The 16,833-nt window shown below is 38.8% G+C and overlaps 1 protein-coding gene across 3 annotated transcripts in view; it reads right to left on the reverse strand.

The window, feature by feature from the left end:
• Positions 1-2,439: 2,439 nt before the first annotated feature.
• Positions 2,440-16,833, reverse strand: part of LOC149445552 (transmembrane protein 132D-like) — a 1,204,219-nt gene continuing 1,189,825 nt past the window's right edge. For all 3 annotated transcript variants that reach the window (XM_089653723.1, XM_089653724.1, XM_089653725.1), the window contains 3 exons: positions 14,866-15,136; positions 10,768-10,959; positions 2,440-3,819 (listed from right to left, as the gene is read on the reverse strand). In XM_089653723.1, coding sequence (XP_089509849.1) covers positions 2,644-3,819; positions 10,768-10,959; positions 14,866-15,136 — 1,639 coding nt within the window. In that variant the 3' untranslated portion in view covers positions 2,440-2,643. The remainder of the gene's footprint in view (positions 3,820-10,767; positions 10,960-14,865; positions 15,137-16,833) is intronic.

Raw genomic sequence — 16,833 nt, forward strand, 5'->3', positions numbered from 1 at the left:
TGTGTGCACAACCCTGTGATGAAAAATAGTGTTCCATTCACTCAATCCAACAAATCTCACAAAATATGTGAACAACTGTGCTCCCAATGCAGAAATCCTCCACGACCCCCCAAAGATGTCTTCTCACCTTCCATATAGACTGTCTCAACAAAGGTCAAATATGTGTGTTAAAAAACATCAGGATTCAGGTAAGTATTAGAAGTCTTCCAAACTACATAGAGCTTCAGCCCAGATCAATTATCTCTCAAGGGTCAGCCTCACGGATCAAACAGCCAGTCCAGCCCAAGGGAATTAATATCACATATCAGCTCAAAGGGAAAACAGAAACATCCATAGTGGTCTCTGCATAAATTGTATTCGATAAAATAAATTAAATTAAACTCACATTAAAAAAGCAGAACAATCACTTGTGTGTACAATTGTTTGTGGTACAGCACTAGTTGTTAATGCAATGACTGATACACATTCAAAGTGCACATTTAAAGTGAAGGTCACTCCACACAGTCACAGCAATAACTCTCTCTTACTGAGTGGAGCTTGGCGTTCTAAGGGAGAGGTATTGTTGTGACTGTGTGGGGTGACCTCCACTTTAAATGTGTATCATCTATTGCATTAACAATACAACATTGCAGAGACCACTATGGATGTTTCTGTTTTCCCATTGAGCCGATATATGGGATTACCGTAATTCCCTTGGACTGGACTGGCTGTTTGATCCATTGATGTTGTTTTTCAAGAGTGACACAAATTGAAGTTTATTCACTATTTGATGCATTGGCTCATCACTTTGATAATAGCTATGTCATGTTTTGTCTGATTTATTACTGTACTGTTTTGAATTTGATCACTTATCAAGTTATTAAGGGCAACACATTTATTATAATAATAGAATACACCTACCTGTCTGCTAACAGGCTGAGTTCTGCACGTGGTCCCTGTGTGCCAGAATGGCTGACTCTTGTGCATGCATAGGAGTTACGTCATTCTTTTCTGGCCAATGAAAATGCCTGAATACTGTCACTGGGAGGAACCACTTACGGACTTATGAATCTATTCTATAAAATGATAGGGACCTGTTTTTTTCAAGAAATGGATCTTTTTTAATTTAATGTTCTGTGAGGCTTATTATAACAGAAGTTAGTGGAAAGACGGGTTATTTCTGTTGTTCCTAACCAAAGAGTCTTTGTTAAAGTAATAGTGAATTTTGGTGTTTTTTTTTAGCTTTCAACCCAAGGCAACCAAATCTCTCATGGTTACAGAAAAGAACATTTTTGAATGTACATTCTTTTATTCTAAGAACTGTGTAGGCGTACATATTAACAATTTAATGTTTTCCCTATTTTTATTCCAAAAAAAAGGCCTTTAAGGGCTACTATGTAGGCCATCACAATAGTACAGGTAATTTTAGGTGTAGCAGGTGTTCTGAACATTACTGGAACTCCCACTTCTATATTTCCATTCCAGCAAGATTCTTTCAAAGTAAAGTTTCCTGTCCTCTCCAAGAAAGCACTGCCATTCCCTTCTTCACCTGTTGATATTAGAGCTGAAGGTTCAGAACAAAAAAAAATTGGGTACAGGTAAGAAATGTCAGAAACTGTCATCGATTTCATCATTTTAACTGAAAACATGAATAATAAGCCATGTACATGTACTGTATACAAATTATATTCTGTTTGCAGACACTAAATTCAGTGAACCTTGCAGTTTTTTTAGGATAAGTAACCTTCTCTAAAAGGTTTTCCCCTAGTTTCACAAACACATCCCTTCCTTTTTATTGAAAGAACATTTCTGGTGCTGCTTATTCCTTACTTTGGTATTCGTTTCACTTCTCTGCACCACTCCTGTATATACGAGAAAAGAAGGCAGTCATGCAGGTCCAGGGCCAAGGCATTATCTCCTGGCAGTGTATGAGAGAATGCAATGATGTTGGTCCTGATGAATCAATGCATTCTCTCTTCTGTGTACAGGAACAGGTAGCGATACTAGGTTAGGAGAATGGGTAAGAACCTTCTTGTATGCTATCCCTATTATACAGTCACAAATTTAATGCTTGTCTGTCTTCTAGATAGGTAATACTCTGTGTATTCATCATGCCTTCTGTCCAAGAACTAATGAATATACACTTAGAATGATGTAATTAGGCAGTGTAAAATGCGAATGGCTATGGGCAAGAAACAGTAAATCATAGTATTCATTAGGTTTTCCATTTACTGTAGCCAGATCAATGAGAATGAATTCTGATTGGCTGCTTTTGGTTATCGCGCTTTGCACATAATCAATGCACTTTATTCTCATGTAATTAACAGGCCTAAATGTACAATGTAGGGAATCTGGTTGTCTCTGCATTCTTTTGCATTCTCTCTTTATGAAAGTATTAAATAGTATGCTCCCCATTATTTGTAATCATTGCTATATCCACTATATGCGTGACACATTACATACAATACATAACTGTTTATTTTAACCAGAATTTGCATTACATTAGATGTTTTCTACCCTGTACAAGTCTATATATAAAAAAGGTTTGTGCATGAATCCATCATTCCATCTTATATAGTAACTGTGGAGCAAGATAGTGCTTGAAAAAAACAGTCTTTTAAGGACTCCAAGTAAATTTTAACACCTTAATAGTCTTGTCTGTGTTCATACATTTTCATGTAATCTTTCCATATAGTTTCTAAGCTCTTTGCAATCTCCCATGTCTAAGTCTTGGCACACCCATTTTATATCATCCTCATTGTTCAATAACATGGGTTTGATGTTAGGACATCCATCTTCAGGAGGGATATTACTAAACGTAGTAAATTTTACACGTTTCCTTTTGGAGGTAGGCGAGGCAGCAGACTCCCCCCTCTGTTCCTTCACTTCATTGAATGAAGTCTCTGCAGATCTATATGTCTGTCCATTAACAGGTTTGGGTGGGTTTGAAGTAAGAAGGTATTTGCCTTCTGTAACATTAACTCCTCTTTCTACAGCTGTTATGCATTCTTCTGGCTGCATAGGGAAGTTAATATTATTTTCCAAAATTTCTGTTCGATTTGTAAGACCAACCCAGTCATGTGCATGTGTCATTGTTTCTTGCTCATCTACTGGGACCTGTTTGTGTCTATATTTCAATGCAAATGTCACACAATTTATAAGGAAAACAAGTATGGCCAGGCAAAAGACACCCAACAATGCATACATTCCAATTTCCAGATCACTCAGACCTCGTGTATTCTGCACAAGATCATTTTCTTCCGTATCTCCATTATTACTTGGTACATCAACCTGTACAGGAAAACTGGTAAAATCCATGGGGATGTTGGGGAGTTGACTGTCATCATCTAAAAGACTATCCCGTTCTCTTTTTTTGTTGAGTTGGGTTCTGTCAGTCGTAGCCCTGTTCATGATCATAACATCTCTTTCCATAGACGGGGTTCCAAAATAAGCACCATCAGGTTTCAGACCTTCTAGTGAAATCTTCTGTCTTCTGCCAATGTAGTGGGTTTCAAAGCGATCTCTGTAATGCACATTTCTACTGTCATTTTTAGTGTCCTGCCCAAATTTGACTTTTATGTGTCCAAAACCAATAGTGAGGATGCTCTTTCTTTTTGACTTTTGACAAAGCTCACTTATCATGAGTTCTACCTTGACCAGTGCTCCTTGGCCTTCAGCAATGGCTGAGAAAGTTGGCCATTTTGATTTGGCATCTTGAGAAACAGTGAAAACCTTTTCATCCAATGATGTCACACTTAATGAAAAGTCTTTAGCATCATAAAAATCCAATGGAGTCACTGTACCATCGCTAAACTGGATCCAGCAACTGATCTCTACTTCCTGTATGCAAAAAAACAAAACAAAGGAAAAGCAAGCTCAGCAAAAGGCAGATAAAGATATTTTATACTATAATAAAGTGTAAACTGGGAGGTGAAGGGCACACATTCATTTCTAAAACATAAAAACACTAGTTTAAAATTCCTAGCAATAAAATGTGTTTTCTTTCTCGGTGGTTCCATAAAGACAATGAGTCCCCAGGGCGAAATGGATTCAAATTTAACAGCAGAATAATAAAGTGACTGTCAGAAGACATTATTATAAGATAACTTAAATTATCACAGTTGTGTATTTAGATGAAAAAGAATTGCATGTTTCTACAGTGTATTAATTTAAAGTTTTTCTGATTACCGGTACTCTTAAGAAGTTATGATATTTTGTATGTAACTGTCATCTAATGATGATGAATACTGCTACCTCTGCTCCCACTTTAAAGTGGTCATGAAGCCTAAACATTTTTTACGTTAATGAATTCCTTGCATTAAAGTAACGAATGCTTAAGGTTAAATTTATGACCTCTCACCCCCACCCCCACCCCCCACTATTATTTACCTGAGCCTGATCTTGATTCAATGCAGTGCCCGCCTGCAGTGGCTCTTTACTCATCTCCCCACTCTCACAAGCTTTGCTGAGAGTAGCGGGAGCCATTGGTTCCCACTGCTGTCAGTCAAATTCTGTGAAGAGGGAGCGGGGGAAGAGCCTTGCTGTCTGTCAATGGACACAGATGGCGAAGCTCCAGAATGAGCATGGGACCCAAGAAGATGAGGTTTTGGGGCTGTTCTATGCAATTCCACAGAGAGGTAATTATAAATCTGTTTTTCTTTTTTTTAACCTGTTCCCGCCCGGCCAATAGCAGAATGATGGCTGAGCAGGACTCTCGTTGATCCGGGTGGGTGTCATATGACGTCCTTCTGGGATCACACCTTGTACGTGCCCACAGGGCCGTGCTGTGGTGACATCTCTTACTGGCTGTGTACCTCGGACACAGCCGATGGCAGGTCTGTGTACCAACCCGTTGCCAGTACCATGTGACCAGCTGTGACTAATCACAGCAGGTCACATGACAATTGTAAACAATTGATGGCTTCTTTTCATGCCATCCATTGTATACAATTGTGTCACTAGCTGTGTACTGTCACAGTGATCACATGTTCAGACTGGGCCAATCACAGCCCATCTGTGTCATGTGACTAGCCATAGCCAATCACAGCTAATCATGACTAAAAAACCCTGAATTAATAGATTTCATTCAGTTAAATGCTTGCTTATAGCAAAGAAATCCTTTGCTATAAGCAATCATAATGTGTAAAAAAAATACTGATCACTCCTCCATGGTAGTACTATGTTACTTTGGTAACATTATAGTACTCTGGTCACAGTGTATTATGAAAAAAAAAATCTTAAAAAATAATACATTTTTTTTTTACATTTCTTCATTTTCCAAAAAATTATCACAAAAAAAAATCACAATTTCAAAAAATTCACCATGCCTCCTATTAAATACCTCAGACTGTCTACTTTTCAAAAAGGGGTCATTTGGGGGATATCTGTACTGTTCTGACATTTTTGAGCCTCAAGAAATGAGATTGACTGTCACTACTTCAGAACTGATAAAGTTTCAGATACTGTATATCCCATAGTTTGTGAACTCTATAACTTTCCTACAGACTAAATAATCAATACTGATTTGGGTTATTTTCACTAAAGAAATGTAGCAGAATACATCTCGGCCTAAAATGATGAAGAACAATTATTTACTTGCAAAATTTTATAACAGAAACCAAAAAAAACGTGTTTTTTTTATCAAAATGTCCTGTCTTTTTTTGTTAATTTAGCAAAAAATAAAAACCCCAGTGGTGAATAAATACCACCAAAAGAAAGCTCTAGTTGTGTGAACAAAATTATAAAAAGTTTGTTTGGGTACAGTGTTGCATGACAACACAATTGTAATTCAAATTGAGAGAGCGCTGAAAGCTGAAAATTGGCCTGGGCAGGAAGGGGGTAAAAGTGCCCAGTATTGAAGTGGTTAATAAAACATTAGACTTTAGAATCGCTTTAATGTCATGTCTATATTTTACGTGAAACACTTTTTGTTCTAGATAAAGAAGGGTAAGTTTACAACTTTTGTTAAATTTTTCTTGTTTCATTATTCTAATTGAGGAGTTTTTCTCTCATATCCTGGCCTGTGTACACTCAGCACCTGGTTCTCCTCTGAGGAGCACATTCTTTATTTACATCTTTAAAAAAATTACATTACATAGGAATATACAGAGAATGTGTTTTTAAGGGTATCTGTCCCATAAAAAGTGTGTTTGCACAAGAAGCAGTCCCCAATGTAAGCAATGCAGCATGTTTCCAATGGATCTGGTAGTGTTATAATGTATCATTACATTCACTCTGTGTTAGCCATTTTAAATAATAAATCACAGTGCCCAGGCAGTGAGTCAGTCATTTAAACAAAGAGGCCAAAACCACCCTGACTTTTCTTTGCAAGTGACAGATTCACTTTAATTGATAACACTACCAAAAGGTATAATAAAATACCAGATTATATGCATTTGTTAAATATCCGTAACTCCCAACTGTCCCTCATTTACAGGGACTGCCCCTCTTTTTGGAACTAAGGGAGGCCATACATGATTCATTTTTTTAATTCAATTATTGGGTTGAGCAAAAAAAGTGAGTCGATTTTTTTAATTTAATTATTGGGTTGAGCAAAAAAAGTGAGTCCACACATTCAATGTGGATGGGGGAATCTTCCGGCTGTGCTATTGTATTCTGCCAGTAGGTGAGCTTTCCTTACTGCAGAATACAATGATCAGTGTTGTTGGCTTTAGTCAGTGGTACTGCTTGTTCGGGAAAAACCTGACAGGCTGTTTGTACACAAGTCAATTGATAGACTGAATTGTGTACAACCAGCTAGCCCATATATGAATCCTTGCTGAACCGGACGAATTTTGATCCATATACATTTGCAAGAAAAAGTATGTGAACCCCTTGGGATTACGTGGATCTTTGCATGAATTGGACATAAAATGTGCTCTGAACGTCATCTAAGTCACAACAATAGAAGAACACAGTCTGCTGAACATAATACTACACAAACATTAGATGTTGCCATGGTTTAATTGCACATAACATGTAAACATTCACAGTGCGGGGAGGAAAAAGTATGTGAACCTTTGGACTTAATAACTGGTTGACCCTCCTTTGGCAGCAATAACCTCAACCAAACGTTTCCTGTAGTTGCAGATCAGACCTGCACAACGATCTGGAGTAATTTTGGACCACTCCTCTTCACAAAACTGTTTCAGTGTAGCAATATTCTTGGGATGTCTGGTGTGAATCGCTCTCTTAAGGTCATGCCACAGCATTTCAATCGGGTTGAGGTCAGGACTCTGACTGGGCCACTCCAGAAGGCATATTCTGTGCTGTTGCAGCCATTGCTTTGTTGAATTACTTGTATGCTTTGGGTCATTGTCCTGTTGCATCACCCATCCTCTGTGGAGCTTCAGTTGGCGGACAGATGGTCGTACGTTTTCCTGCAAAATGTCTTGATAAACTCTGGAATTCATTTTCCCATCAATGACAACAATCCGTCCAGGCCCTGAGGCAGCAAAGCAGCCCCAAACCATGACGCTCCCTCCGCCATGTTTTTCAGTGGGGATGAGGTTTTGATGTTGGTGTGCTGTGCCTTTTTTTCTCCACACATAGTGTTGTGTGTTCTTCCCAAACAACTCAATCTTGGTTTCATCTGTCCACAGTATATTTTGCCAGTAGTGCTGTGGAACATCCAGGTGCTCTTTTGCAAACTTCAAACGTGCTGCAATATTCTTTTTGGACAGCAATGGCTTCCTCCGTGGTGTCCTCCCATGTACTCCATTCTTGTTTAATGTTTTCCTTATTGTAGATGTGTCAACAAAAATGTTAGCATGTGCCAGAGATTTCTGTAGGTCTTTAGCTGACACTCTGGGATTCTTCTTTACCTCATGCAGCATTCTGCGCTGTGCTCTTCTAGACGACCACGCCTAGGGAGAGTAGCAATAGTGCTAAACTTTCTCCATTTGTAGTCAATCTGTCTTACCGTGGACACATGAACATCAAGGTTTTTGGAGATACTTTTGTAACCCTTTCCAGCTTCATGCAAGTCAACAATTCTTGATCGTAGGTCTTCTGAGAGCTCTTTTCTGTGAGGCATGGTTCACACCAGACAGTGCTTCTTGAAACCAGTAAACCCAAAACAGGTGTGTGTTTTTTAAGGGCAGGACAGCTGTCCGCAACACATCCAATTTCATCACACTGATTGGAGTCAAGGTTGGCTCACTCCTGGCTCCAATTAGCTCTGGGAGAAGTCATTAAGCTAGGGCCTCACATACTTTTTCCTCCCTGCACTGTGAATGTTTACATGTTATGTGCAATTAAACCATGGCAACATCTAATGTTTGTGTAGTATTATGTTCAGCAGACTGTGTTCTTCTATTGTTGTGACTTAGATGACGTTCAGAGCACATTTTATGCAAAAATCCACGTAATCCCAAGGGGTTCACATACTTTTTCTTGCAACTGTATGACCAGCTGAAATCCCAATGTTTGTCTTTCCATCTTAGTCATCCTTCTTTTTGGTTTGATGTATAGACCACTATAAAAATGTGTTATCCCAACCATTGCACCACCTGCGTGGAGTTTGCATGTTCTCCCAGTGCCTACGTGGGTTTCCTCCGGGTACTCTGATTTCCTCCCACACTCCAAAGACATGCTGGTAGGTTAATTGGATCCTGTCTAAACTGGCTCTAGTATGTGTATGTATGAATGTGAGTTAAGGACCTTAGATTGTACACCCCTTGAGGGTTAGGGACTGATGGAAATGTACAATATATATATTTAAAGCGATGCATAAATTGATGGCGCTATATAAGTACCTGTAGCAATAATAATAATTTAACTATCAAAAGTGTTGTATTATACTATGTTTAGGCAATCATTTTTGCATATAAATATTTCTTTGTCTATGTAAATGTGGGACAAAGTGGAGGTTTGTCCCTTGTCTATATAATGAGCTACATACTAATGAGCATGTAGAAATAATGGGGTGGCCATCATTGCATCAAGTTTTATTATGCAAAGTAAAATCACAAGCTTATGTAACTAAAGGGCTCTTTGATCTGTACAGGCCAAAACCTTGTAAAATCTGGCACTACATTTACTTCAGCTATATAGTAACCATATTTAGTAGTTTGTTCAGAATCCTGTTTTCTTTATGCAGACATCATGTATCCAAACGTATCAAAAAGAAAGGGAAGTTGAGCTATACAAGCAGTGTGTTTTACAGGTATTTGTTTATATTCAGAGAGCCTGAAGTCAGTGATTGTCAGTATGGCCTAAAACTCCTGCTGAAACCAGCAGTCATTTGGAGAAATGAAGTGATCACACATGAATTTTCAGTAAGGCAAGAAGGAGAAAAGAGCAAAGTTATTGAAAGCTGAACTCCAGGAAACTTGAAAATTCTTCCTTGGAGTGGGGCTGCACCTGCACTGCAAGGGTTAACTGCTTGTTTAGGTCTAGGGGCATGGAAAGGTAGATTTACTTACCTGATCCTCCACTCTTCCACACTACTAGACTGGTCCTCATGGTGTATTCTTCCCTTGTTTCAGCAGTCTAAAGTCCTGATGCCATCAAGACTTGAAGCAAGATCCATGGTCCTGCACTGGACATGAGGATGCCGAGGGACAGTCACCAACCAGGGCATGGGGCAGCGCCATTTGCCAGATGAATGCACGTTTGGGAAGTAAAATGCTTTTACTCTTCACTAGAATAAATGAACTGTTGCAGCCCCACTGTAAGGGAGAATTTTTTGATTTTTAGATTTCCTGGAGTTGGGCTTTAAAGGTGAAGTAACCAATCAAAATTCAGTTTACTGTAACTAATTCAGTGAAAGCTGATTTCTGACTAGTTTTTCTGTGCGCTATAAGAGCTTTGCACATTAACCTGAACCTCTGAGGAAATACTATCTTCTGCCCTTGCGTACTAGTTTTCAATAACACGGTAAAAAGGACAAACAAAAAAATGTGAATAGTCGCTATCAGCAGTACTGCCTAGTAGATGGGACATTAAACTCTGTAAGTTCTATATCACTCATCTAAGTGAAAAAAGTGAACTTATAGTATGCTTGGAAAACATTAGGGCAGATTTGCCAAAACTGGAGAAAACTGGAGCTGTTTCCCACAGCAACCAATCAAGTTTCAGCTTTCATGTTAAAAATAAACAAGACTTCTAAGCCCCTTCTTTGTTGCATGAAAGTCGCAAGCAAGTCACATTGCATAGTCACACTGGAAATTGCACGCCAATGGGGTGAACTGGCGCTTAGGTTTATGGGTAGCCAATCCAATTTTGTCCTAATTTTATTTTCATGATGAATTAGCCCCATGGTTTACCTTAAAAGTTGTCAGCTTTAAAAATGGATCATGTAGCCCCCCTACAGGGTTAAATTGTCTTTTAATCTAGGGAGATTCAAATTAAAACAAATACTTACCTTATTCATTGTTTCCCTGTTGTAGCTGGCAGATTTCACTGGTCCTGCATTGTATGCCATGATGTCAGAGCCAGTGACCAGAGAAGCAGAGAAGAGAAGAAGACTTATCGGACCGATCACATAGCTGGGAGGAAGACTGCAGGAGCGAGCAGTAAGGTAAGTATTACCACTAATTTTTTTTATCCCCCTAGACTGAATGGACATTTAACCCTTGTGGTGTCAGAGGGGCCCAATGCCTGGTTAATTTTAACAGTAGGCTAGAGTTGGGCTTTAAGCACACTTACATTATTTGTTGCCCTTGCTTGGCACCTAAATATAATGTAGAAAGCCAACAATAAAAATGTACCAAAATGTGTCAATTGCACAGGGAAAAGTTAACACACACATTTGCATCTAGGAAGGTAAATCCCAAAACTGAATACCTGTTTTGGAGAATTAAAGTGCTCTCGTGCTGTGGTAGTTGCATAGATTGCTCTGTTGCTCCCAGTGCTGAGCTGAAGAGATAGTGACAATCCTGTGACTACCTGAATTCCTAAATCTGTGACTGCCACTTTCTCATCTACAACCATCACTGTCTTCTCGGCTAGGATAGCATCCGAAAGAGGGGACAGTATCTGTGGAAAAGCACAGTTTAAACACATTTTTGATTTATAGCAGGCATGTAAAACAACAAAATTCACATATTTTTAAGGTTGTAGAATACAAGATAATCAAATTATATATGCCCCGACAGGAAACATTTCTCATAAATAAACCTTAATATATCAGGGAAAAAAGATATATTTATTAAAATAATTTAGAAGCCCAAAGGGATCTGCTAATTTTAAATTTCATAAATCAATCAGCACCCTGCTACTTCAGTTTTAGAAATAGGAAGCAAAGCAATTAAATGATAACTGCACTTGCAGTGAGGATCGTTTAGCTGTCATTGTCCTGCAGGCTGCATAAAAGCTAAATGAAACTATGTATTTTATTGAAAGTACAACTAAAGGCTCCTTTTTGACAGTCAAAACAGTGATACCAAACCCAATCACTAAGTGATGCACAAGCCTCATAAAATAAATAAAACAAAAACTTCCTTTACCCCCTTTAACTGAACCAATTGCTCCTTCATTTGTGTTTCAAATGACCCCCCTTGGAAACACTGCAGCTCCTAGTGGGAGGGTTTCAGCAACAGAGGTTGTGCTGTCAATTGAGAAAGCAGTGGACTAAGTATGGCCAGGTGCTGATTGACATGCTACAGGCTTGTAAATCAGCAGTAGCAATGTTGATACCCACATTCCCCACAACATTTTTTCATCCTATTGTATTGCAAGTAGGCACAGCCTACATGAAAGTGGCAACATTGTTCTGAATTCAGGAGCAGTGCACCAACATTTCCACTTTGCAGAGAGACTACAAGAAAACTGTAATTGTGGGTGCACAGAGGTATTACGCAAAAAAAAAAAAAAAAAAAAAAATATATATATATATATATATATATATATATATATATATACACACACACACACAGGTGAAACTCGAAAAATTAGAATATTGTGCAAAAGTTCATTTATTTCAGTAATGCGACTTAAAAGGTGAAACTAATATATGAGATAGACTCATTACATGCAAAGCAAGATAATTCAAGCCGTGATTTGTCATAATTGTGATGATTATGGCTTATAGCTCGTGAAAACCCCAAATCCACAATCTCAGAAAATTAGAATATTACATGCAATCAATAAAACAAGGATTGTACATAGAACAATATCAGATCTCTGAAAAGTATAGGCATGCATATGTACTCAGTACTTGGTTTGGGCCCCTTTTGCAGCAATTACTGCCTCAATGCGGCGTGGCATGGAAGCTATCAGCCTGTGGCACTGCTGAGGTGTTATGGAAGACCAGGATGCTTCAATAGCGGCCTCCAGCTCTTCTGCATTGTTCGGTCTCTCATCTTTCTCTTGGCAATGCCCCATAGATTGTCTATGGGGTTCAGGTCAGGCGAATTTGCTGGCCAATCAAGCACAGTAATCCCACGCTCATTGAACCAGGTTTTGGTGCTTTTGGCAGTGTGGGCAGGTGCCAAGTCCTGCTGGAAAATGAAGTCAGCATCCCCATAAAGCTCATCTGCGGAAGGAAGCATGAAGTGCTCCAAAATCTCCTGGTAGACAGCTGCGTTGACCCTGGACTTAATGAAGCACAGTGGACCAACACCAGCAGATGACATGGCTCCCCAAATCAACACAGACTGTGGAAACTTCACACTGGACTTCAAACATCTTGCAGTGTGTGCCTCTCCATTCTTCCTCCATACTCTGGATCTTTGGTTTCCAAATATGATGCAAAAGTTGCTCTCATCAGAAAAGAGGACTTTGGACCACTGAGCAACAGACCAGATCTGTTTTTCTTTAGCCCAGGTAAGACGCTTCTGACGTTGTTTGTTGTTCAGGAGCGGCTTGACAAGAGGAATACGACATTTGAAGCCCATGTCCAGGATCCGTCTGTGTGTGGTGGCTATTGATGCACTGACTCCAGCCTCAGTCCACTCCTTGTGAAAGTCCCCAACACTTTTGAATGGCCTTTTCCTGACAATCCTCTCCAGGCTGCGGTCATCCCTGCTGCTTGTGCACCTTTTTCTTCCACACTTTTCCCTTCCACAGAACTTTCTAATAATGTGCTTTGATACAACACTTTGGGAACATCCAACTTCTTTTGCAATTACCTTTTGAGGCTTTCCCTCCTTATGGAGGGTATCAATGATGGTTTTCTGCACAACTGTCAGGTCAGCAGTCTTTCCCATGATTGTGCTTCCTACTGAACCAAACTGAGAGACCATTTAAAGGCTCAGGAACCCTTTGCAGGTGTTATGGCTTAATTAGCTGATTAGAGTGGGACACTTTGAGCCTAAAATATTGCACCTTTTCACAATATTCTAATTTTCTGAGATTGTGGATTTGGGGTTTTCTTGAGCTGTAAGCCATAATCATCACAATTATGACAAATCCCAGCTTGAACTATCTTGCTTTGCATGTAATGAGTCGATCTCATATATTAGTTTCACCTTTTAAGTTGCATTACTGAAATAAATGAACTTTTGCACGATATTATAATTTTTCGAGTTTCACCTGTATATATATATATATAGCAGCCTACCAATCCTTAAATGTAGTGGCTGCATGTGTCTAATTTTTTAGTCATTCTTTCCTTTATTTTCATCTAATGATTTGGTCAGTAACACACTTCCTGTCTTAGCGTATCTCCTCTCTAGATGAAGGAGCATCAAAGACACCTTTGGGTAGCAGTATTGTTAGTCTGGAGGAGGGTAATGTTAGATGGGCTAGCAGATTTAGTTGGACTTGACTAACAAATTAAAGCCAAACTCCAGCTAATGCATTTTTATTAGTTACAGTGACATCTTTTTTTTTTCTTTTGGGATAAGTGTTTTACATAAATGCATAAAAGCTAACCATTGTAAGTACGCTTGTCTGTGTTAAAAAAAAATGTTTGTCTCAACACTATGACTTTCACTTTTGCTAGACAGCCTGGTCTGTTAAAGGAAATTTCAAAATAACAGGCAGATATTGTCAGGATCAGCAAATGAAAACTAAAACAGCCACCACATTTAATACCTGGTATGCTGCAACATATTACATTTTTGTTTTGGGAATTAATGATACTTTAAAAGCTGCATCATGCATTCCTTTTATTTGAAGGTCATATTTGTGCTTTAAGTAATCAGTGTGCACCCTCTGCCCCCACCACCGAAACTCACCATTGCCAACATCCTGGTTTGTATTTGAAGAATATGTTACCCCGACATTTCATATTCCTGTTATGTGTCTGTTGTACACATGCTCTTGTGTTAAAACATATCCTGTTCTCTTTGTATTGCTTCCTTTGTGTGAAATACCTGGTGTTCCTGCCAGTCCCTTTGCTTTCCTATTTCAAGGCATGAGAGCACATCCATTCCAGTCACTTTTCCGACTGTGCTGAGAGAACAGCCTGCCTGTCCTCCAATGGTCACTGACATGCCTCCCTCTCCTCCACACCCATTTATTGGGAGACTGCTGTTTCCTCACCCCCACCTCTCCAAGCTCACTTACTTATAAAAAAGAAAAATATACACAAATATTTTGCCTTTAATTTCTATTTTAAACTGAATGGGTTGTTTTACAAGGTGAGGGTTTACATATACTTTAATTCTTACAGTACCAACAAGAATCTGAAAGATGAAAGATCAGGTCTGCACTAAGCCAAACTTACAGCCAGGTTCTTGTCTCTCAGTAGCTCACTGTAGTGGTAGCTGAAAGATATGTGTGTTGGGGGTTAGAATTGTTTCTATCTAAGAAAGGAAAAGAGTTTTCTTCCAGCTTGCAGGGAAAATGACAGCTAGCGGATCTTTGCTGAAGTTTCAGTTAGGAACCTATAGCAATTAAAATTTTTCTAAACTAGCAGGAGTATGACAAAGCATGGTTGAATAACTCAGTGCTGTTCAAAGCCCTTCTGAAACAGTTATGCAAATTGCTACTTTTTACCTGTAAAGTTGTCATACCGGCTTCCTGCCCAATCAGCATCTGGCCTTGAATTCTTAGAACTTTTGGCTCATCCATCGTGATAAATTCACTAATTAGATCAGTTATGTCCACCTGCCAATCAGATCCAAGCAGGTAATTTAGCTGTCCAGCGACATTAGGAGATTCGGCGATGAACTGTGTGAGGACTCTCAGTAAGGCATGTTGGTATTGTAAAGTACAACCTTTACCCTTTTTATCATCATCATCGTCATCTTCACTGTCCCTTGCTGGTCTGAAAAATATGTATTTAACAGCTACATTTACAAAGATTCTTACTTTTGTCAATTTTTAATAGTAAAGTTTTTTAAACTCAACCAAGCTGCAAATACCCTGTTTCCTTACACTTTTGATTTTGAAAATAATCTGTTGAGCTCAGGCATCATATATGTTTGGAGCACTACTATGGGGGCATGTTTATCTGCAAATTGGATTTTTTTTTTCAAGCACAGTTCACCAAATCTCACACACATGACTATTTCACTACCAGCCAGAGAGTAAAGACTTCATATTTTTAAAGGAATCAGACCACCCAAGGTGGTATGTTTTGTATAAGCAGAGAATAGTTAGCTGAGTCACCTGCTGGAGTAAGATATTGGTATTGGTTTTACCTCCATTCCCATTCAACTTTGTGTATCACTATTCCTGTTACAACAGGCATGTTACCTCCCCACAGGGAACATTTTGAATAATAGTTAAAATATATTAAAAATCAAGAAAGAGAGAGTGCGACCATTATGTTTGTGATGTAAATGGTATGTAGATCTGAAAACTTAATTTTTGGAGACCACAATAATTGTATTAATTAAAATTATGTTGATAAGCTAGTAGCAGTTAGTCACATTCAGCTAGGATTGTTCTGTAATATGTAGTTTCTGTATTTTGTAATTCTGTAATGTGTACTGTAGCTTCTCCAAACCACTTCTTTGGTTCTAATGAGTGTCAGGACTCCAACATTTATATCTACACCAAATGCTTATTGTTCAAGAACAGAATAGAGGGTGTTAAAAATGTGCAACCACCCTGTTCTAGTTAATCCTATCCTTGGTGTCAGAAAGTATGCATAGGTGTCTACTCCTCAAATTACATGGCTAAAGGTGTGAATAGTTTGCAAATCACCAGGGTAGAGATGTTAAAATGGCATTATACAGTATGTGGAATGGAAAGGCTTCCATCACCTGATTAGGAAGGGTGTCTCCAGTTTGAGGTACTGTAGATGGTCTCTTTCATGCCACTTGCGAACCCGTTGTCCTCTCTGTCAGAAATGTGCACCTTACTTTCCATGGAAGAATGTCCTTTTCCTTAAAGATGTAGGAAATATGATTGGTCTAGAATTTGCCCTCCTATGTTGGGCTGTTCCTTTGTTTAGAGATTGTTGTATCTCCCCAATCTACATATCTTTGAATTACTTAGTGTACTGAATATCTCAAGATACTTTTTCTTGTGTTCCGATCTTGGATGTTTTGGATGTATAGTATTTCTCAATGTATTTCTGACCTTTTTTCTGACACTCCAGTTACATACAAGATGACCATATTACTCCATGTGATCTGCTTCTTGCTCTGTTTGATGGCACTGACTTTTTGCTTGACCTTGTGGATGTTTTAGCAAAAACCCATTCTGGGCAGCCAAAAACTTTCAGAGCACTCTTGAGATGTCTGATTTCTTTTTCTTTAGACTCTTTGCTTGTTGTTACAATCTCAGCCTGATGTTCTATTAAACCCCAGTTTGTGTTCCAGAAGGTCGTGGAAGTCAAAAAGCAGATACTGGTCTGTGTAAGGGTTTTTTGTAGACCTCAATGTCCAAGTCACCCATCCTTGACACACAGTATGGCACACTTTACTAAAATGTTATTTTGTGCTTCTTTCCATGTAAAGTTGATATATTTGTTCTTAGAAATGACATGTTCACTAAAAGCTTGTATTTATAATG

The sequence above is a fragment of the Staurois parvus genome, unplaced genomic scaffold (assembly GCF_062004578.1).
Source record: "Staurois parvus isolate SC_StPar_1 unplaced genomic scaffold, SC_StPar_1.0 ptg000719l, whole genome shotgun sequence".
NCBI lineage: Eukaryota > Metazoa > Chordata > Amphibia > Anura > Ranidae > Staurois > Staurois parvus.